The 24,537-nt window shown below is 34.6% G+C and overlaps 1 protein-coding gene across 1 annotated transcript in view; it reads left to right on the forward strand.

Moving 5' to 3' along the window:
* LRRC7 (leucine rich repeat containing 7) overlaps positions 1-24,537 on the forward strand; it is a gene marked incomplete at its 5' end in the record, with an annotated part of 273,040 nt that overhangs the window by 208,602 nt on the left and 39,901 nt on the right. The window contains one exon of the mRNA XM_019628072.1: positions 6,982-7,101. Coding sequence (XP_019483617.1) covers positions 6,982-7,101 — 120 coding nt within the window. The remainder of the gene's footprint in view (positions 1-6,981; positions 7,102-24,537) is intronic.

The raw sequence follows: 24,537 nt of genomic DNA on the forward strand, positions 1-24,537 counted from the left end.
AATTATCATCAATACTTTATTATCCACATGAAGAGAGAGAGAAGGCAGGGATGGAAAAGGAACACACGCAGGGCAACTAGTCCATTACCACCAAAAGTTTTTATGAGCAAAAATGGACAGTTTAAGGCCTATAAACTTTAGTCATGTAGGCCTCTGGGACAACTTTCCTACCCTGCCGCCATTGTAGGAGCTTTATCATGTGTGGGCCCTGGGTGGTGCTTACTCAATATGAGATTACTCCAGGCTCTGCTTCCTCCCACGAAGTCCAATCTGCCTCTGCCCCCGTTACGTTTGTGCTCAGGCACACCTCTTCTGCAGAGCTTCTCTATTTGGAAAACGTGTTTGTTGTTTTCTGCTGAGCTTTCATGTCACCCTCTCTTAAGATGCAGCCTCTCAGAGTCTCCCTTCTTGGATCCACTGACCATTGCTAACTGGTCCCATGCTTGAGGCTCCGTTTCTCTAAAGGAAAGGAGATAGGCAAAGTTATTTTCCTTTAATTTACAAGTGCATAAAAGTCTGTTACAGCACTTGTGTCTTGCTGCTCAAGACAATAAAAATTACAATTTCTTTACAGCCCTTAAATGTGTCTCAGCCTAGAGATTCCACTAAAATACAGAATTAGATCAATTTGTAAGCAAACATTTTCAGTAGATAAAATTGACAAAACTGTTCATTCTCTCATGGAAATCCTGGAGCTGTCTTTTTATTCATAGAATTCCTGAAGGATAATGCTGGCCATCTCTAGTTAGTTGTTATGGCAAACGACTGGCATGTCCTAGAAAGAATGAATGAAGTATCCTAAGGAATCTAAATTAACATTTTCACATATGACAAGTTAAGCACAGGAGACAGAGTTGCCACATACTTCGGTGCAGTGGTGTCCTCCTCAGGGAGCATTCGGAGCCTGAAATCCAGGCTCCTTTCCCACGCATTCTGCTCACCAAGCTGTACGTCTTGCAAGTAGAAGAAAGGAGGGCTTTTAGTAGTTCCTCTGTTGCCCTGAGACTGTCCTTTTCTAAGTGCATCCAGAAAGGGGACCTTTTTGTGATTCCTCCCTTCCCCCGCACCTTGGTAATTGACAGAAAAGCACTATTTGTGCAACCTGAGTTCTTGGGGGGTTTCTTTAGTTTACCAAAACATATCTAGTTATTTTTTTCTCAACACTCTTTTAAACAAATTTATAGTAAACTAAAAGATATAGGCTTCTGTGCTATAAACCGTATATTGCATTTTCTAATGTAATTTTATGAAAACTCTTAAGATAGTAAAAGACTGTGAATAAATAAAACAACAAAATTAGTTTCATAAATTCAATATCCTTTAATGCTTTTATTTATTGATACTTATTCTAATTTCCCCCAAAATTGACAGTAGTTTTGATCAGAACATTAAAGACATAAATCAGCTATTGAATTATAAAATTATTCATATTTCCTATCTATTTATTCATTTATTCATTTATTTTCTCATTTATCATTTATTTACTGCCTCTCCAAAAAGCATTTAAGGCAACTTTTTATGATGTTATTAATGGTTCCATGTGCTTCTTCGGATGTTTTCTGTTGTAATTGAACTTTGCTATTGTCTTGAAATTTTATGTTATCAGAGAGAAATATAATACAGTAGACCCTTTAACAGCATGGGTTTGACATGCACAGGTCCACTTATATGTGGATTTTTTTCAACAAATACTGAAAATGTATTTTCTCTTCCTTATGATTTTCTTAATAACATTTTATTTACTCCAGTTCACTTTATGTACGAATACAGTACATAATATATATAACATACAAAATATTGTGTTAATTGACTCTGTTATCTGTAAGGCTTTGGTCAATGGTAGGTTATTCGTAGTTAAGTTTTTGGGGAGTCAAAAGTTATATGTAAATTTTTTACTGCACAGGGATCAGCACCCCAATCCCCATGTTGTTCAAGGGTCAACTGTATTGTAAAATGTCCGTTCAAACTACCATTTTTATTATTCAGATTGATGGTAGAATAAATATTTTGATAGAAGAATAAAGGCTAGAATTTATTGAGTATCTACTATGTACCTGGTCCCATTAGGTACTTTAAATATGTTGTCCCCACAACTCTCACAAAAACCTTCAAAGGAAGTATTTATCTCCCTTGTAGAGATAAGAAATCTAAAATTTATGTGTCACAGAAATGAACTCGCCTGCATTTTTACTGTTTTCCTATTATAACCCCTGTGGCCAGTGTAGTAGCAGGTAGAATTTGAATCTGACTCTGCTGGGCACCCAAGTCCCTGCTGTTTCTACTATATGATGATGCCTTCTCAAATGTTTATAAAACCCGACATGTTCTTAGAACATCACTCATAATAGCTGATAAAGATCTGATAAAGATTTTTCATATGCATTAGTATCTCACATCATCTTTACAAAAGTCTAGAAATGTAGATATCATGGGATAAAGAAGAAAATACACAAGTACAATATATTAATTTATCCAAAACATATCATGACCCAAATCATTCCCTATATGCTACAGACACATGCTCCATTAGTTAGCTGAACTTGATAAACGCTAGTAATTACTGTACACTCTTTAAGATCCACTTGCACTTCCTAAGAACTCAGTATCACCAAGAACTAGGACTAGTGTCAGTGAAAGGCCAAAGGTGGTGACCCCAAGAAAATAATAAATTAATCATCCATGCTACTGTAGCCCCAGAGACAGGAAAGTCTGGGGGGAAGAAATCATTGACCTTTTCTAACTCCCCAATGGCAGGTGTCTAGCTGCCAATATAAGTAGTGTGGTCTCTTCTGCACTGGAGAAATTGATATTTTTTTCCATTTTTTTTTAACTTCTACCACCATAATATTATACCACAGTACCTACTGCTTATTGGCTTATTGAAACAGACACTAATATAAATTATAATTTCAGGGAAAGGGAAGTGGAACTTATGGAAATATATGTATTAATAATCTTTTCATAGCAATTTGCCTGGAAGAAGGTGCTCTCACTATCTGTGGATACTTATTCCACCATCTTTTAAATTAGATAAACTTAGATAGCAGTGTTTGCACCTAAACTATTTTAAAACTTCTGATGTCCTTTCTTACTGAATCTATGCAAATGACTGAGAATCAAATAGTACCAACATTTTATATGCATTTATTCACCCTAGTTCTAAGGGTTACTTACTTGATGTCATTATTTTTCTGCTTAAAGCAAAGCAAGATTTATGTGGCACCCTGGGACAACTCCTGCCTATAGTCTCTATTGATTTTGCTGCATTTATTACTGGCCACCTACCCTCAAAAGGATTCCCTTAACTTTGTAATTATGAAAAATGCTTTTAGCTTATAAACCACATACATTTTCACTGACAGTGGCTAAAATTACCAAAATAATAATGTTAGTCCTTATCCAAGATGCTTCTTCACCATTATAATGAAATGCTGGCTTAAAAATTCATCTGGACGTTATATTACCACCTTGATACTGAACTTCATGAAGTCATAATCATTTAGAGCCAACCTGGAATATATTTTTCTTTATAATGTCTACTTTTTTTCAAAAAACATTCAGAAAAAGAATAATATAACAATAATTTCACTGGAAATACTTTGGGGAAAAGTATGTTTAACACACTGTTTGAATCTATGGTAATGTTCTTTGTAAGCTATGTGCCAATTACTAAGCAAAATAGATCCTTGAAGTTCTTAAGGGCTATATCCTAAGATCCTACAAAGTGCCAAAGTCTAATACCATGATCATAGAATTTCTCTAACAAAATGCAGTAAGTGAATTTCCCAAGCTTCCATTGCACCCATCAATTAGCAGACAATAGGAAAGCCATTGGATGAATCAATTTCATTTACTCTTAATTTTTTAATCCTGTACATACACATATACTCACATATGGGCACACATATACATACATGCATGCACACACTCATAAACATGCGCATACATACACCGATATATAGAGAGACAGACAGACATATGTACATATATACGTACATTTGTATCTCAGCGAAATTAGAAATTACTTCTTGTGATAGACACTTGTGATTATTCACAGTAGTCAAAATCATAAATGTAAAATCTACAAATGTCCACAGCAGCCTTTGGGACCAGCATCTATTCAGCAAAACTTTTACTAGCATTTCTGAATTTCCTAACAAATAAAGTTTATTATTTTTCATGAAATCACACTGACCATTTTCCCAACTGTTTTGAAATATTAAAAAGCTACAGAATTTAGAGGCTGAGGGGATGATGGTGCATGGTGATGATTTTCCATGTCTTTTATATTTAATTGGTTATATATGGTGAAGAAAAGAAGATTCATTCTTAATCTTTAAAAAAAATCTAAATAGAGTATTTAGAATGTGGTACTGAAAATAATTTAACCTCAATTTGGTTATTTTCTCTGAAATAAATTTCAACAGTGATGATTTCACTAGTTTTTGCATTTGTTAGTTGATCCTTTTAACCTGTCATAGAATTTTAACAACTGAGCAGCTGCATTTATATACAGTTCAGTAGCACTTTGTCAAAAGTACATTTTTTTTGTAAATAGCTATTCTCCTTTTGGGAAAAAATGTGAACCTACCACATAATTCTCTTTTGGGTTATCCCCTCCCAAACATTAATAAACTACTTTCATGGTCTTTCTATTCCTGCAAACTTAAGTCACCCTTAGCGTGTCTCACTTAAGAAAAACAAAAAGGCTACAACATTCTTTAAATTAATAAAGGAAATTGCTTCCGTGAAATTTCTTTAATTTTGCTGTCTAGTGAAAGTATTTTTTTATGTGTCTGCATGTTTATGTTTCCTTTGGCTATAATATAGAGAAATTGGTGCAATTGCTGATCCTAATTTTAAAAAGAAAGAGATTAATTTATAAACTAATGAAGAGCCTACATCATCATGATATTAGGATTTTAACTAAAGGGCTTTAGCCTTTTTTGACATCAGAAAGAATTTTGTAATCCTCAGTTGTTCTTTGTGCCTAGGAGTCATGTCTGGCCAGCTGAATCAAGTTTAGTGGAGGAAATAGAGCTGGAGATGGGGATGATATGGATAAAAGAAAGGGATACCTGTGTTGAATTCTGGCCACTTCTCAAAAATCTGTGTTGCACAGACCTGGCCAGATGAACACATGTATTAACCCGCTTCACTGGCAAAGAAACCAAGCCAAAAAAGATGTAGGTATTAAAAATTTTTTAAAACAACAACAACAACAAAAATAAAACTGGCTAGTTATGCTTACCCTACAATATTATGTTAATTTAAGTAATTTTATATGTCATATTTTAATATCTAGAAAAATTGTGTGTGGGCATATTAATCTGGAAAGGTAAAGACTAAAAAATTAATGCATAAAGACAGATGGGCATTGAATAGTTATCTGGTTAACTTTAAATGTGTTATCCACTTTTGATTTTCATTTTTTTCCTTATAGATATCATTTCATTTTTTGCTTTAAATTTAACTTGACCTTTTTTAGTATTTTAATATTGAAACTTAGATTATTGATTCAAGATCCCTCTTCTTTTCTAATATAAGCATTTAGTACAAAGACACAAGTAAATTCATTCGTAGCTAAGGAGCTTCAATTCAATACGTTTTTTCTCTTTTTTCATATGTTCTGATAGGCTCAGGAAATAGGAATTCACATAGCCAAAGTACAAGAAGAAAACTGAGTTATCTCCTTACTTTTTCCTATATCCATGAGACCTTAGGAAAACTTCATCTAGTGTCATTATCAATTAGATTTCAAAACAGTTCCAAGCAATCCTTTTTAAAAATGCATGTAGTCAGAATACAGATCATGTTGTTACATAATTTTTTTCTAAAGGAAAACAACTAGGACCACTCCATATAATTAGTTGAAGCCTGGCACGCAGCCCATCTCTGCCACGTTATAAAGAGAATGGCCCAGTTCTCCCATTCTAGGTTTGGAAGACAATACCTCACACAGAGTAAGATGCACTTATACCCTGTAACCTGGCTTTATTTATCTATGGTGATCCTTCAAAACACAGACAGAAAATGGAATAGGAAACACTAAACATAATATCTCACCCACATAAGACTCCCACAGGAAATCAAGTAGTATTTGTGTGTCCTGTAAGTTAGGGGAGGAGAAAGACTTTGCAAAAAGTTAATCTGCTCCTCCAAGAAAAATACCCCACTACTGTATCCCTCCATGGTGTGTGATTACTTGCTATTACTCAGGTCAGACTATGGAGAAGCGCTTAAATATCTAATATTAAAAATGATAAAGACATGGGCATTATTACCTGTTGAAAATAATAAGCAGTAAGTCAGCAAAAAATAAACTATATGCATATATAGTTTAAAGTTTAATGCATAAATGATCTATATAAATAAATTTAGAATCAAAATAGTCATGGTCTATTTACAGTGTGATTCTAATAGCACAATATTTTTATGTTATTTTAATTTTTCCCTAAAAACTACCTGTATATAATGTCATAGTGTCATGAATCTTACACTATGCTAGGGTTAACACTATTTTCAATTAGTGTGAGATATATGCTCCCAGAATCAGAACAGCCTCATGAAATTTGTTTTAGGTTATGGTTGGAATATTGGAAGTATATGGTTTCAATTTATATTCTAAATGGTAAGAAAGAAACAAATTAAGCAAGTTTTAAATGTTGTGGTTTTTAACAATTGGTTAATTTTATTCTGATTATTTTTATTCAGCTACTGTAACTAATCTAAACTTTTCTTTAAAATGCAGTAAATAACTCTGATTGTTATTTTAATTGAATTTCTCGCTGCTTCCAAAATGCTGTCAATTAATAATTTTTTACTGAGTAAATAATATGTAATAATACTTCTAGTTCAGGATAAACTTTTATCTGCAATTAAACAAAGTTAATTTTACCATAATCATTAGGGACTCTTTTCAGAAAACTATGATAAACTTCTATTACATCACTAAAGAATGCCATACCATTTTTGCAATAGACCCCGTCCCAGCAAAGCAACATTTTAGACAATGGACAAGAAGATGTATCTCCCAGTGGCCAATGGAATCCTTATCCTCTTGGGAGGCGGGATGTACCTCCGGATACCATTACTAAAAAGGTAACCAATTTTAAATTAATGACACCAACCATGAACCTTGCACATCCATTGTAACATGTAATCCATATCTTATGTCTTAACATCATTTCTAACTTTGTGATAAATGTAGGCTAAAAATTATCCCACTATAGGAAGTTTAGTTAACTATAAGTGCATTGAAAACAAAGAAAAATGAACATTGCCAAATGTTCAGAGCTGGTAATAAATTTGTATAAACAGCATTCTGCCACCTCTCTGCACCCCTTACTCATGCCTGACACCCATCTTTGAAGTGCAAATACAGGAAGGTGTGTAACATATATTTCTGACTCTCTTGGCTTCAGCATCATCAATTTGCATGAAATGAAATTTGACTATAAAAAGATTGATTCACCATTTCTACAGTTGTAGCCATTCATTCACCCATTTTCCCAATAAACTCATAGTGAGAAAGCAGCAGCACTTGCTGGATACCGGGGAACAAAAATGAAAAGATGCGGTGTCTTACCTCTAGGGCCTTTTAGTCTAGTGAGTTAGGCTGAGTGATAAGTAGGTAATTATACTACCACATGTTAAGTCACCAGAAATAGAGTAAAAAAGACGCTGGGAGAAGATAATTGCAAGATATATGAGGGACAAGAGACTGGTATTTCAGAATATATTGTTTAAAACTCCTACAAGTCAATAAGAAAAGACATACAACACAATACAAAAAAAGAGGGAGGGGCATAAAATACAAGTGAAATCAGAAGAGTAAATAAACTTTTTAAAAACTGAGCCTGTTAATCAGGGAAATGCAGAAAAGATGCTATTTTATACCTACTAGACTTGGAAAAATTAAGAAGTCTGAAAAATATAAGTTGTTTGTAAGTGGAAGAGCAATGGAAACTCTAATACTTCTTGTGGGAATAAAAAACACAAACACAAATTATAAACATGTACATATCCTACCTTCCAACAATTCCCCCAAGATATTATTCTAGAAAAATTCCTGTGTATGCCATACAAAATACTTGTAATATTTATAATAGTAGAAAGCTGGAAAAACTCAATGTCTATTGCCAGAAAAGTATGTACATAAATTCTATTATTCCCACAAAGGAATAATTTACAGCAATGAAAATTAGTTAACTGTAATTATGATAATGTATATAAACTTTAGAAACATAATTTTAGTGAAAAACAATTTTCAGAAACTACTACACATCAAAAACACCATACTTATAATTCTCAAAAAGAAGCAAAGCTAAAAATATATTATGTAGGCATAAGTACATGAGTGAGAAAGCTATTTTTATAAGGGAAAGGTTAACATAAAATTTGGTATTATGGTTATCTCTAAAGGGGAGGCTGGGGTAGAAAGCTGGCATTTTTGGTTCTGTTCTCTTTCTTAAGTTGAATTGTAGTTCTTACATTCTAGTTCTTAATTTCAGGAGTGTTCATTTTCTAATTGTGCTTCATAACTTACTTATACACTACATAATTATATACTTTCTTTGTAACCTAGGTGATGATTTTCCCCTTGATGATGACTGCAGTGCTCCTTAAAATACATATATATCTATTCAAATTATTTACCCAAAATAATTAACATCCTGATTTGTTAATCTGCCTATTAAGCAATATCCAGCATTGCAGATAAATATAATATAGTGTGATTAGTGCTGTAAAGATGGGATACAGAGCTTTTAGAGCACCTGGAAAGGGCACCTGTTTACTAGAGAAAATAAAGAAAGCTGAGAAAGAAGAGTGATGTAAAATGAGGCTGGTGGGATAAGCAGAAGCCAGATCATGCTAGGCTTTATTCCGAATGGAATGGGAAGGGGAACGCTGAAGTATCTTCAACACGGGAAAGACATGATTAAGTCTTCGTTTAAAGAGAGCACTCTGATAGCTTTTCAGAGAATGAATTGGAGAGGAGGAAAACTGGAGACAATTGAACCAGTTAAAAAATGTCTATTGTAATTCAGGGAAGAATAAATAGAAGCAATGGGTGGTGGAGAGAAATGCATAGATTCAAAATATTCTTAAAAGGTAGAGTCAGAATGATCTTGTAATTTGCTGGACATAGGGCATAGGATATAGATAACAGTCCCAAGATTGATACCCATGTTTCTAATTTGGACAAGTGAGTGGCGATATGCAATAAAATTCGAAATACAAAAAGAGGAATAGGTGGAAGTGGAAGTAGAAACCCGAGGGGGGGGGTTAAGTTTAAATATGTTGATTTGAGGTATCTTTAGTGCATCTGAGTGGCAACGTTTAGTGGATGTTTGTATATATTTATCTGAAGTTCAGGAGAGAAATCTTAGCTAGAGATACAAACTCAGCAATCATCAAAGCATATGTTACACTTGAGACGTAAGTGAGACAGATGCATGACACAGAACTCCACAGAACGCCAACATTTCAAAAATGTCCCTAGGAAGAAGAAAGAGAAGGAATAACCAAAGATTTTTATCCTTTGGTTTGTTTCCATTCCAAGTTATAGAATATACAAGGAAAACAGCCTTGAACATTAAGGAAATATTTAACTAACATTAGAGTCAGTCAACATGTAGGCTAAGGCTCAGTCTTTGTCTTCAGTTATGTAATTTTAAGTACTTAAGGTTTTTCCCTCCCCCTTCTTTCACTCATACTGTTGGCTTTACCCTAAAATTGGTTCCTCATTACAGAGTAAATAGAGACAGAAACCTAGAAAACTCCAGAAAGCAGTTTCCTTTTGAAAGAAAAGAGAGGATTATGGTGGAATCTAGAAGGAACTATAAGGAAGACAGAAAGAATATGTAAGATGGCAGACACCTGATCATATTTACAGGCTGACGAGAAGAAGCCATTGGTGAAGAGGAAGTTGAAAATCTCAGGCAGGAAAGGAGAGAAATCTGCTTCTTTATGAGGAAAGAGAAGATGAAAGTGACGGCAGGAAATTAAAGGAGTACCTATCAGGCCTAGGGCAGATTGCCTGACCAAAGGAGGGAACCTTATGCACTTACATAGTTTCAAAAGGCTACTGTAATTTTCCCATGAAAGGAAAAGCCTTATTCATTTACTACTCTAAGTGGAACTAACAGGTGTTTACATTATCCATCCATGCAAGCATTTTACATGAAATCTATTGTCAGAGTCCATAATATTATGTTTAATTATATCGTCAACACAAACCATGATGATCATTTGCTTGCTTTTCAATGTGCTTTATGAACCCCATGCCGTCCTAAATTGATTAAACATTTGTAAGCTAGTTGATCTTATTAAAGTCTAAAATAATCATTTAATCTATCTGAAAACTTTATTAACCTTTTATACTTCTTATAAGATGTGAAATAATGTAATACGTCTTTAAAATTTATCATGTCTTTGATGTGTAAACTCATTTGTATATTTATATTTTTCCTACTATCATCATAAGCATTTTCTGATTACCCCATGTTATAGCACTTTTGCCTAAAATTCTGAGATTTTAGAACCTATAAGTATGTATGTCTACCTATTACCAAACACAGTGGAGAAAATAGTGAATGTTTTAAATATTCAAATTTAGTTTTTGTATTATGTATTACTTGAATATATCAAGTTAATATTCAGTGAGAATTAACCTAAGGAAATGAAAATGATAATGGAGTTATTTGCCTGGGCTTATAGGATTTACCAAGATAGGTATAAAAATTGTAAAATTATTTATTGGGTTTCTATTTTATTCTGCAATGAATGTATGTTAAAGTCAATGTTACTTTTCCAGTTGTCGTGAAGTGAGTGGTCATTAGGCCAAACAGGATGAGAGTGAAAAATGAGAAATTGAACTACAAATAGAATGGAGAATCAAAGAAGAATAAGTGGTGAAGAAGTATTAGCCAGCACCCCATTTCAGTCTATCTCTCAAAGTCTCTGCAGAAGATTTTTTTTAAATTGTATCTTTGTGCCTAGAGATACTGTTGTGATGCTGCTACTCTGATATTACTGCTCTGTAGTACTAGTACTGTGATACTACTGTGATCAGAAACTACTGTGACACTGCAGAGATTCAGTGGGAAATCCCTTTTAGAAAGGCTTTGATTGAATTTGTGGCTCTCTGTTAAAAAGGCATTGATTGAACTTGTGACTCTCTGTTCTGGCTATCATAGCTCTTCAGTTGAACTATTATTGGTGATACTCAGGGTGATGGCTAGCAGTACTCCAGGTACTATAGGAGAACAAATGTGGGTACCCTCCCAACTGTGGATCCAGAGGTTTAGACACATAAAATTAGACAACAAAAGTCTGGGAATCACTACTAGAAGAGCATGTCACAGCTGTGTAAAAATATCCCCCCAAATTCTAGTACTACTTCAGTACTTAAGAATTGCTATTACAAACTTGCAATGACTGAAAACAATAGTGCTTTCAGGAGTATATGTATTTTAGAGTCCTACCAAATCACTGCTTTCACTGCTGCAGCCTATTGGATTGTGCCATAGTCACCAAGTAAGAACTATTGTGTACCACGTATTAAGTAGTATGCTGTGCCAGGCATTGTGCTAAATGCTTTGATGTATTTCTTCATCTAATCCTCACAACCACCATATGAGGTGAGCAGTATTATTTTTATCCACTTTGTGAAAGAAAAGACTGAGTTTAGGCTTTCTCATTTGGAGACTTAGAGTTTAGGTTGTTAGGTTACTTGCCAAGAGCACATGGGAGACTAAATATTTTAGATGACTCCCCTATATATCACAGAAAATTGTGTGAAGGTCAGAGTGTAAGATAGAAATGAAAACAATTTTCATTTTAAAGCCCGACATTATACTCTGATTTAGTAGAATCCTCCACAGGAGTGACAGCTGTTTTTCCCTAATTCTGAAATGACAAACTCTTTTAAAAGAATTGAGAGCCTTAACTAGGTTAAATATCTCTGAAGAGATTTAAAATTGAAGGATAATACTGTAAGGATATGTTAAAATGTTAGAGCAGAAAAACATTGCAGCAAAAAGGCTCAAGTGACTGATTACCACAAATGAGACTTAAAACATTTCTCTTCTGAAAAGGATAACCAAGAGACTTTAAATTCCTAGTGATATTAAATCTGAAGAAAATTTAATATGTAGCGACTAGACATTCAAAGGTCTCTTTTATCACTGACTCTTTAGCATGGCTTTTCCTTCCCCAGGGTCTGTTATTCTAGGTTAAATGCATAATGACTTCGCAGCTAGAGTAATAAAGATGGGTGCCAATGGTCAACATCAGGACGGACACAGCTGAAGAGGAAGTATGAAAAACGCGGCTAATTTTAGTCTTAGCTCACAAACTTGCCATTGAGGCTGAATTTGCCCATGATTTTCTCACACCTATAGTGCCACCTCAGCCAAGAAAGGCTTTAGGGTTGCCAGGTGCTCGTCATCTCTGAGGCATGCCCAGGAACTCAGTAAGAGAAACTAAAAGATATTTAAAAGAAATGAGATGTGTCCTTTGGTCATTTTTATGTTCTGTTTACCCTTTCTTCTACAGGCCCTGAAACTGGAAATTTTGCTTTTTCAAGCCATATAAAGTATTTTAAAAAATGATTCTATGAAGTTTCTTGGAAGGAATATTTATTCCTTATTTTAATTTTGGCATTTGTCATATTCCTTTTTTAAGATTTTTATTAAAAAATGTAGCCAACATACAACATTATATCAGTTTCAGGTGTACACCATAGTTGTTCAACACTTATGTACCTAGAGAAGTGATCACCATAAGTCCAGCAACCATCTGACATTGTACCACACTATCACAATATTATTGACTATATTCCCTATGCTGTATGTTACATCCACATGACTTATTTATTTTGCACCTGGAAACCTGAACCTCTTATGCCCTTCATCTTTTTTCCCTCTTTTTTAATGCTTCAATTATAGCTGACATTCAATAATATTTTATATTAATTTCAGGTGTGCAGCATAGTGGTTAGACATATGTAATTTAAGAAGTGATTCCCCCTGACTAGTCTAGTACCCACTTGGCACTACATATAGCTATTACCATATTATTGACTATATTTCCTTATGCAGTACCCTACATACCCATGACTACTATGTAACAACCAATTTGTGTTTCTTAATCTCTTCCCCCAACCCCCCTCCCATCTTGAAACCATCAAAATGTTCTCTGTATCTATGAGTGTGTTTCTGTTTTATTTGTTTATTTTGTTCTTTAGATTCTACACATAAGTGAAATCATATTGCATCTGTCTTTCTCTTATCTGGCATACTCCACTCAGCACAATACCCTCCAGGTCCATCCATGCTGCTGCAGATGGCAAGAACCCATTCCCTTCCACGGCCAAGCAATATTCCATTGTATATTTGCACCACCTCTTCTTTATTTATTGATCCATCAATGGACACCCAAGCTGCCTCCACATCTTGGTCATTGTAAATAATGCTGCATTGAACATATGAATGCACACATCCCGTCGAAGTAGCATTTTGGGTTTCTTCAGATAAATACCCAGAAGTGGGATTGCTGGGTCCTTCACTGTCTTTTGTTTTAAAGTCTATTTTGTCTGGTATAAGTATTGCTACCCCAATTTTTTTTTTAATCCGTTTTCATGAAATAACTTTTTTCATCCCTTTACTTTCAGTCACTGTGTGTCTTTCAATCTGAAGTGAGTCTCTTGTGAGCGGAATATGTAAGGGTTTTGTTTTCTTATCCATTCAGCCACCCTATGTTTTTTATTGAAGCATTTAATAAATTTACATTGAAAGTAATTGTTGATAGGTATGTAGTTATTGCCATTTTATTATTCTTATTGTTGATCTTTTCTTTTCTGTCTTTAAAAATTCCCTCTTAAATTCCTTGTAATACTGGTTTGGTGGTGATGAACTCCTTCAGCTGGGCTCGCTTGCTTATCACTGGGGAACTTCTGTGGCCAAGATATCCCACCATTTTCATCCAACACACGGTGGTTTAGGGCCAGCCAGTTTTGTGTCTCTGCCCCTCCTACCAGTCTCGACGTGGCTTCCTTTTTATATCTTTAGTTATAAAACTTCTGTTCAGCCAGACTTCAGATGGTTCTCCAGGTTGACCGTTCTGTAATTTAGTTGTAATTTTGATGTATTCACAGGATGAGGCAAGCATAGTATGTATCTACTCCACCATCTTGTATCTCTCAGGAATTGTCTGTCATGTTTCTTAGTATAATACATTTTACTGGGGTTTTTTTTATACATAATTAGTAAGATAAGGTCTAAAATATATTTTGAAAATTTTAAGTTGCTTTGTTATTGACCATATGACCAAGCCCTCATTTGTATTTTAAAACATCTGAATAAAATTACAGTAAAACCTTGGACTGTGAGTAACTTGGTTTGTGAGTGTTCCGCAAGACAAGCAAACATTTCTAATACATTTTAACTTGGTAAACAAACGATGTCTTGCAATATGAGTAGTTTGTTTCTGGAACAAATTATGCTTGCAAACCAAGGTATTCCTGTACTACTGGAATTTCTTTTTCTTTTTTTTTAATTTTTTAAAATTAAATTTAATGGTGTGACAATGGTTAGTAAAATTACATAGGTTTCAAGTGTACGATTCTATAATTCATCATCTGTATATCACACCACCCAGAGTCAGTTCTCTTTCCATCACCCCCTTTACCCTCTAGTTACCCTCTCTCCACTTACCCTCTGGTAACTACTAAACTGTTGTCTGTGTCTATGAGTTTTTGTTTCTTTATTTGTTTGTCTTGTTCCTTTGTTGCTTTCAGTTTTATATCCCACATATGAATGAAGTCATGTACAGTGTTCTTGACTTTTCCTGTCTGACAATTTTTCACTTGGTAACGAAAGTCAGTCTATGGTAGAACTTTTCAGAGCATAATAATAAACTGATGTCATTTTTAAGTGACAGGTAAATGTACAACATAAGAAAAATCAACTTATATGGTTAGTGATTTAAATAGAAGCATTTTACTATCATGCTATAAAAATATTATCCAAAATATAGAATCATTAAGTTTTCATCATAGAAAGTAATTTTCTTCAAACCTTTTTCCATTAAAAACAAATATTACTATTAACACTGTATATGGAACTAAAATAAAAATACGATTCTTGGCTTTTGTAATTTAACTGAGACTGGGCTGTAGTGCTGTTGGAATCCTTTATGTCAAAGGCAAAGGGGAGGGTGGATGTAGCTCACTTACACAGAAATAGAGAAAAGTCTGGAATGGATAAAAAAAGAGAGATGAAGATTTAAATATTGAAAAAAACGTCAGGATGGTAGAAAGTAGAGTAAATCTTGAGGCTATAATTAATTGAATAAGTCTAGATGTGGAAGAAACAGATATGAAAATCAACTGGGTAAGCCTTACATATAAGAGATAAGAGACAGGAAAATAGAAATGTTTCTTATTTCAGTCAACAGCATCAAAGTAAAAAATATCTGCTCTAGTTTAAAGTAAAATTGAATCAAAAAATTATTCTGAAACTTTAGTGATTGGCAGTACCATAACTAAACTCTCCTTTTGTACAGAAGGAAATATGTCGGTAGTTAAGTTTTGCCTGAGGCCTTGTATTTTTTTCCCCTCCAAAGCAATAAACCATATTAACAGTGAGGAACCCCCAAGAGTAATGCTCTGACTTCATCAGTCCATAAGCAAATGAGAACAATATTCTCTAGCACTATGAGTGATGACAAGCACAACCCTGGTTCCCTCTTTTCCCAAGCCTCATTTTTCTCCTCTGATAAGGAGCCAAGTTTGCACTGGTTAGAGTAAATGTTTCTTTTGGTAGGCTGGGTCATCACCGAAACTCAAAAACAGATTGGAATCCTTTGTATAGAGTCATTCTTAACTCCAAACATTTTTCTAAACTCTAGAAAAGACATCTTTCTGAGTCAGTTGGTAGGTTGAGATTCTCCTTGCTGCCCTTATCCTCTTCCCATCTCCCCCACTCACGTTGGTGTCACTTAGCCCTCTGTTCTGAGCAACAAAAAGACTGCATTGATATCCATGGTACAGGCATATTCTCCTGAGGCTACTGAACTCTGAGAAGAAATAGCAGCCAACTGTATTTGCTGTCAGTGAGCTCTACCCAAAAAAATGAGTAATGAGCCAATGAAAGGGTAGATTGATGAAAGCATACAATTACAGATTTTTTAATTACAAAGAAAAACTTTTAGCACAATCTGTTTCCCCCAGAGAAATATTTCTTACACAATTATATTCAGAGTTGTTCTCTTGACCAAAGGCAGTTTTTCATGGGACAAAATTTAAAGGAGAGTGGAACAGTGGGAAGATAGTAAATGTGTTCAAATATAAAAAGAACCTCTATCACTAGCAGGACTTGGAAAATGACTCTCTAGATCTACAATAATGCAACTCCACTATCCTTAAAGTTTTTTATCCAGAGATAATCTGAAACTGATTATTTGTGTGAATAGTAAGTACCCACTCCTCAATTTCACCCTTAGTTTGAAAACAGGAGTTTTAAGCAACAGTTCCAGTCACACAGGAGGTGAGCATACTCACAGTCACAAATATCCCTCCAGGTTAGGAGAAGTAAGGAATAGGAGAGGTAGGTTGGCAAAAATTATCTATGTGCCTTTCATGGTTAGAGATGAATTATTGATGACATTATTGGCACCTTTCAAACACCCATTGGAGGTTCTTTGAAATTTCTGGTGCTCATATTTAGTGACTATATTAAGACTTCCACTAATTTCCCCTGCCTAACACACACACACACACACACACACACACAATATATATATATATATATATATATATATATATATATATATATATATATATATATATGCCTCCGTCTCTACTAGACTAGCCTCAACATGGTCTTTATGGCATAAACAACAGTTATTGTGTTAGAACAGGATAAAAATGCACTATTTGAGGTTGTACATGTTAAAATATGTAGAATACTCCAAAGAACAATTATAGGAATTATAAGCTAAGGGCTGAAATCTAGTCTTGAGAATTTTAAGTTATACTCTTTTTATGTTACCAGTATCAAAACTGTTATTCAGATGAATTAAATGTACTTAATTCATTTAAAAGAGTTTTTAAAACATAGCTTATTGATTGATTATCATGTTACCTTTTCCAGTAAATTAATGCAGTCATGTTTTTTTTGCTATACTAGAGAAAAAGAATGAATATATCTAATTAGGTTCAGTGCCCCCATAATTACAAATTATTGATATGAGAGAGAAGGCTGAATATATACAAAGACTTACTTGTTAAACAAAAGTTAATTGCCAGTGTAAGAGTACATGTCCTGTAGGAAGTCAAAAATTTCATGAAAATAGAACCTTTCAGAGCCAGTTCCATGAGCTTAGTAATAGTCGCTGAATCAGGAAGAAGGGTTTGAGGAAATCAATGAAATAATTTCCTCTATTTAATGATCCATTTCAAGTGTTTATTTTGTTCATCTGAACAACTAGGAATATGCATTTTTAATCAGTTAATTTTAGCATTACTTAATTCATAGATATTTTTAAAACTCTTTTTCTATTATGTTATTAAGTTTTTTCTCAAAAATAATACAGGTAGGAGGTTGTGGAAATGTGAATGGAAAAATTCTTCTCTCACTGCGCATGTGATAGCTGAATACAATACTGTTTAGGTTTACAGTCACTTTTTATTGAATTTTTTACTTAATACAACATTAATTCTTTAACTCAGAAAGTACATCCCTTTATCTCGTAATACCAGCGCAACAATACAGCTGTCTCCAGTAGCGCAGGACATCACTGACATAAAATCAGGAAAATATTCCCATCCAGACTAACTATTTTCTTAATAAAAGTGCAAATCCAAAGAGTGTCTATCAGATGGCTGTTAAGTCAGAGGTAGAGAAAAAAAAAACAACTTTCCACAGACTAAAGCACTAGAAATAATGGCAGATTAAAACTACTTATTCCATCAATTCTTGACATAGGTATTCCTTAAAATAAATGACTATTCTACTTCAGAAAATTGATGTAACTCAATAACATTTATACTGTCTTCATTTTGGAAGAAATTTAAAAGCAAAAAAATGCAGAATTAGCCCAATGCAATGAAAGTGCCCATGAATGAGCATGCAATTTGGAGACCTAAACATTACAACTGCCAGACTGTTGCCAAATAGAGGATGTCAAGTGATAAGATTCCATTTCTTGCCACTTGATTTTTATCTGACTTAACTCCACTACCTATAGCTCTCAGAAATCTTATGGGTAAAAGTTGATTGTCAAACTTTTATTGTTATTAACATCTTCCTTTTTATCTTATTAATATTTCAGGAATGTATGTTAGCATCATCACAAAATAAATTGTAGGTTGAAAAGTGTAGACTTAGCTCTAATTTAATTAGTTTTGCTATTATGGATCCTCTACTGTTTTATTATTGTTATTATTTTGGTTAATAATTTCCAATTCCATAGCTGTATTTTATAAGTTGACATTTAATCATAGGAAAAACTGTGTTTATAGAGATTCAGTAAGCCAGAAATGACTGCCTGCGTATATCAGCCAGCTGCCATCCCAAGGCATATGCACTGAAGGGAAAAGCCCTATTGCCTCACCTTTTTATCTGTCATTTGAGGCACTGGAGTATATATATCATCAGTATTTGACTTTAAAAAATTTAAGATCAGTAGATATTTTGAATGCCCCCCTCCCAATTACTGTACTGCGCCAGCAGAATGCCACGTCACCAAATCCCCAGGGCACAAGGAAGAACATCTTCCTGCCCCCTCTTTCAAGCTTCAGAGCTCCTTTCCATGTATCTGTGCAAGCCTGTCCTCTAATGCCCAAATGGGAGAACACAGATTTTTGGCATCAAAACTGCCCAAGCTGAATACAGATAAAGCAAGAAGAAAAAAATGAAGCTTAATAGTTCGGTTGTCATAATTATAAAATAACATCTACAGTACATATCAGGCACTCTACTAAGGTACTTACATAGACACTCTCTTATCTTCACAATAGCCCTACAGGACATCGGTAGGGACATGGAACTGAGGAACGCAGAATGGAGCCCAGACTGTCTGCTTCTACAGTCTAGTCTAACCACTGTTACACTACTAATATAGTATATCCCACCCACCCCACCCAATAACAACAACAACAAAAGCAAAAACAGAAAACATTATAGCATAGCCCTGTTGCAATAGTAAATAACCCTCAATATCAGGAATATACCTGATATATATTCAGCTAGTCCTTTTTCCCACAACTTGGTATTGTTTCTTCTGTTTCTTTGGTTGGAAGATGAACAGAAACCCAGTCATATATTTAAAAAGAATTTTTGTTTCTTTCTTTGTTTGTCTTGTTCCTTTGTTGCTTTCAGTTTTATATCCCACATATGAGTAAAGTCATTTGGTTCTCTACTTTTTCTGTCTGACTTATTTCACTTAGCATAATAATCTCAAGATCCATCCATGTTGTCACAAATGGCAGTATTTCATCTTTTCTTATGGCAGAGTAGTATTCCATTGTGTATATATATGATACCTTCTTTATCCAATAATCTATTGAAGGACACTTTGGTTGTTTCCATGTCTTGGCCACCAAAATAATGCTGCAATGAATATTGGAGTACATATATCTTTATGGATTTCAGATTTTTTTGGATATATACCCAGGAGAGGGATTGTTGGGTCATGTGGTAATTCTATTCTTAACTTCTTGAGGAACCTCCACACTGCCTGCCATAGCGGCCGCAGCAATCTGCATTCCCACCAATAGTGAATGAGAGTTCCTTTTTCTCCACAGCCTCTCCAACACTTGTTATTATTTGTCTTGTTGATGATAGCCATAACAGGTGTGAGGTTTTATCTCATTGTGGTATTGATTTGCATTTCCCTAATAGCTAATGAAGTTGGGCATTTTTTCATATAGCTGTTTGCCGTTTGTATGTCTTCTTGGGAGAAGTTTCTGTTCATGTCCTCGGCCCATTTATTAATTGGATTGTTCATCTTTTTGTTTTGTAGTTGTATGAGTTCTTTATGAATCTTGGATATTAGCCCCTTATCAGAGGTGTTGTTTGCAAATATCTTCTCTCATTCAGTTGGTTGCCTCTTTGTTTTGTTGATGGTTTCTTTTGCTGAACAGAAACTTTTTAGTTTGATATGGTCCCATTCATTTATTTGAGCTCTTTTACTTCTCTTGCCTTTGAGGTCAAATTCATAAAATCCTCTTTGAACCCAAGGTCCATAAGTTTAGTACCTATGCTTTCTTCTATGCTGTTTATTGTTTTAGATCTTATGTTTAGGTCTTTGATCCATTCTGAGTTAATTTTGGTATATGGTGACAGATAGCAGTCTAGTTTCATTTCAATTTTCCCAGCACCATTCATTGAAGAGGCTTTCATTTCTCCATCATATGTTTTTGCCTCCTTTGTCAAAAATTATGTGTCCATATTTTTGTGGGTTTATTTCTGGGTTGTCAGTTCTATTTCATTGGTCTGTGTGTCTGTTTTTTGCCCGTACCATGATGTGGTTTGTTGTTGTTGTTGTTGTTGTTGTTGTCATATTGGTTTGGTTTTTCTCCATGTTGTTTGTTACTGTTGGCCTGTAGTACAAGCTGAAGTCAGGGAGTGTGACGCCCTCCAGCCTTATTCTTTTTTCTTAGGATTGGTTTGGCTATTCGGGATCTTTTGTGTTTCCATACAAATCTGATGATCTTTTGTTCTATTTCTTGGGATTTTGATGGGGGTTGCATTAAATTTGTATATTGCTTTGGGTCATTTTAACTGTGTTGATTTTTCTAATCCATGAACACGCAATACCTTTCGATTTCTTTGTGTCTTCATTTTCTTTAATCTGAAATAGTTACAGATTCTTTATTTACCTTTATGAATCTCAGAAGGAATAGAATCAAAAGCTCTAAACATGACTGAAACCTACCTATGGATCCTTCTATTATATTGAATTTAGTTCCTTTTGTTAGTATTGTTCCTCGATAAATTAGCTCATGAAACTTCTAGATTATATTATCTAAAATTCTTACTACCCTTTCCTGTTTGATAATCTCTGTTTTCCACAAAATAATCTAAGTCCTGTCATCAAGACTACTTGTGAAAGTTATAAAACTGCAATGAATATTGAGGCAAGTCCTGCAAAATTATAATTATACTCACACACAAAAACTAAGCTGCACAAAAAATAGTATCATAATTTTTTTCTTAGTTCTTAAGATCTTTTTTTATTTTGTCTTTTATGCAGGAGTGCAGGAAATACTGAGCCTTAACTTTGCCTTTAATTGCCCCTGGAGCATATTAAACTTTGCTGTTTAGTTTTCCTCATCTTGGAAGGGAAGGCAATAATGCATACTGTGTAGAGTGGTTCTGAAAATTAGGATTATGATATAAAACACTTATAACAGCTCCTGTCAAATGCATATTTAATTAATGATAGCTATTATAATATTTATTATTTTGGATTTAAAAAGTGTTAATTATGGGCAAGCTAAATCTTCATTTATCTGTTTTCCTAACAGCAGATTGTTAATAAGACCAAGGTCATGAGTTAACATCCCTTTTGAATTACTTATACGTGCATTGAAAAACAAATAGAATGATGGGGATGGAGGTATCTAGGGGAAAAACTGAAGGTGAATCATGGCAACCTAAAATATTAGCCTTATTAGTGAAGAGTAAGTAGTATCTCTACTTATGGCAGAATTCTTTTTTTTTTTTAATTTGTATATGCTATCTCCCTCCATAAAAAAGGCCACTTCCAAAAATCTGAAACAAATGGATAATTTACTGCTTGCTAACAATTAACCTGCAAAAATCTCTCTAAGTAAGACAGAGTTGAGGGGAAACAGAGCTCAGGGATTGGTGGACTTTCTTCAGAAGTTGGAATGTTTAGGGATTCATTGACCTTGAATTAGGGAAGCATGGTTACTTGAGTAAAATTGTTGCTGATTGGCTAACTTTCAGGTGCAGTTTCTAAAGCAAGTTGTCACTGATTAATTACAACAGGTTTAAAACCAGTTCTAATTGGTGGTTATTTATTGCTATGGCCAAAGGACAATCAGACCTTTATTCAGCAGATAAGAGCTTTTTGTTCTCATTGTCAATATTGAATACTTACTATGTACCAGCAATATGTTCACTGTATTACATTATCTTTTTTAATTCTCATAATATTCTATGAAGTACTGATTATTATCTACAGTGTTCATATGAAAAGCAGAGGGCTTAAGTAACTTGCCTAAGACTGCATAACTAAAAAGCAACAGAGCAAAGAGTAAAACCCAGATTCATCTAACTACAATGACTGTGTTATCTGTACTGCCTGTTAAGTTTTTAATTAACTCCTGCCATTTCTATAATTTTGTAAATTCACAAATGTCATACAAATAAAACCATACAGTATCATGCAGTAACCTTTTGGGATTGTTTTTTTTTTTTTTTTACTCAGCATACTTCTCTGGAGATTCATTCAGGGTGTGTGTATTCATAATTACTTCTTTTTATTGCTGATTAGTATTCTAAGGTATGGATGTATCACAGTTTTTTTAACTACTCACCCATTGAAGGAAATCTGGGTTTGCAGTTTGGGGCTATTATGAAGAAACTTGCTCTAAACTCTCATGGACAGGTTTTTGTGTGAACTTAAGTCTTTCTATGTTTCTGGGATAAATGCCCAGTGATGTCATTGCTGGATCATATGGTACTTGCATGTTTAGTTTTTTTTAATACCAAATATTGCTCCAGAGTGACTCTACCATGTTACACTTCCAGCAGCAGTCTAGAAGTGATCCAGTTTCTCATCTTTGTCAGCATTTGTTGTCACTATGGTTTTATTTTAGTCATTCATATACATGTATAGTGATATCTTATTGGGGTTTTAATTTCTTTAATAGCTAATGATGTTAAACATCTTTTCATGTGCTTTTTTGCTGTCATCTGTATTTCCTCTTTGGTGAACTATCTCTTTATGTTTCTTGACCATTTTCCACATGAATCATTTAGTTTCTTACTATCAAGTTTTGAGAGTTGTTTATATACAGAGGGTGCCAAAAAATGTATACACATTTTAAGAAAGGAAGAAACTGTACTAAAATTGTAATATTCAGTATATACTGATAACAAAAGATGAATGCAAGTCATGTGTGTACATTTTTTTGGCACCCCCGGTATTCTAGATACTATCCCTTGTCAAATATGTGGCTTGCCAATATTTTCTTGAACTCTGCAGCTTGTTTTTTTCATTCTCTTAATGTTTTACATTTAAATAGGTGATCTATTTTGAGTTAACTTTTATGTAAGGTATGAGACATAGGTCAAGGTTCACTTATTTTTGCCTGTGGACTTCCAGTTGTGCCAGCATCATTTATTGAACAGGCTATCTTTCTTCCACTGAATTGCTTTTGCGCCTTCGCCAAAAAATCATTTGGGCATATTTTTTGTAGGTCTATTTATGGGTTCTCTGATCTGTTACATTTATCTATCTGTCTTCCCCTCTGCCAGTACCACACAGCCTTGATTACTGCAACTATAATAATCTTGAAATCAGATAGACCGATTCTTCCGATTTTATTCTTATTTTTCAAAGTCATGTTAGCTACTCTAATTTCATTGGCTTTCAATATAAATTTTAGAATGATATTATCTATATGTATATATGAAAAAAAAATCCTTCTGGAGTTTTGATATTTCCTATCAAATGGGACACTGCCTCATTTTGGCCAGGTAGAGGTAGAAGTCCAATTTTCCCATTGGCCTCCAGTGACACTCTAGGCAAAGTCTCCTCGTTATTGCTTGGCGGGGATTGACTTTCTAGCTTCCCAGATGATCTCCATTGATACCTCCGTGGGGGTAGCCTCTGCACTGGGTAACAGAGAAGACCCTGACTCTCTACCAGACCTTCTCTAGCCAACCTATTGGTGAAGTTTTATGTGCCTCATTACTGCTGGGTGGGAGTGTAAGTCAATGCTCCTTGTGTTCTCCACTGATACCCCTGGAGAGCGAGAGGGGCTTCCTACTGGCCCATAGGAATTAGCGCAGTGGCACCTTTCTTGGCCTTCTCTGATGATCCCACACCAGCAGGAGTGTTCATGTGCCTTGTTACAACCTTATGAGGGTAGAAGCCTAGCCTCCCCACTTGGACTGTGCTGGCATTGTTAGGGTAGGACTATAGTTTTCTCCATTGTTGTCTATAGTAGGGCAGCCATTGTCTAAGTTTTCTGTCTTTGCTAGGCTGCCCCTTTTCCCTGGTCCTTTGGCTAGATAGAGTAGGCTTTTGTTGAGGCTTTTCTCATCTCACCTTTTGGCATTTTCAGGTTACCCATTTCTTCAGCTTCAAGTCTGGGATAGATGACACAAAAATAAAATCCAGTGAATTCACCAGCATGTTGTTACATGGTCCCCAGGTTCCTCGTTGGTCTGCTTTCTTCTGTCTACTTTTCAGAGCTTTCTTATATTTGTTTATATACAATGTCCAGGGTTTTTAGTTTTTCTTAATGGAGGGAATAGGGGAAAGTATGCC

Source organism: Hipposideros armiger, unplaced genomic scaffold (assembly GCF_001890085.2).
Source record: "Hipposideros armiger isolate ML-2016 unplaced genomic scaffold, ASM189008v1 scaffold_746, whole genome shotgun sequence".
In the NCBI taxonomy this organism is placed as follows: Eukaryota; Metazoa; Chordata; class Mammalia; order Chiroptera; family Hipposideridae; genus Hipposideros; species Hipposideros armiger.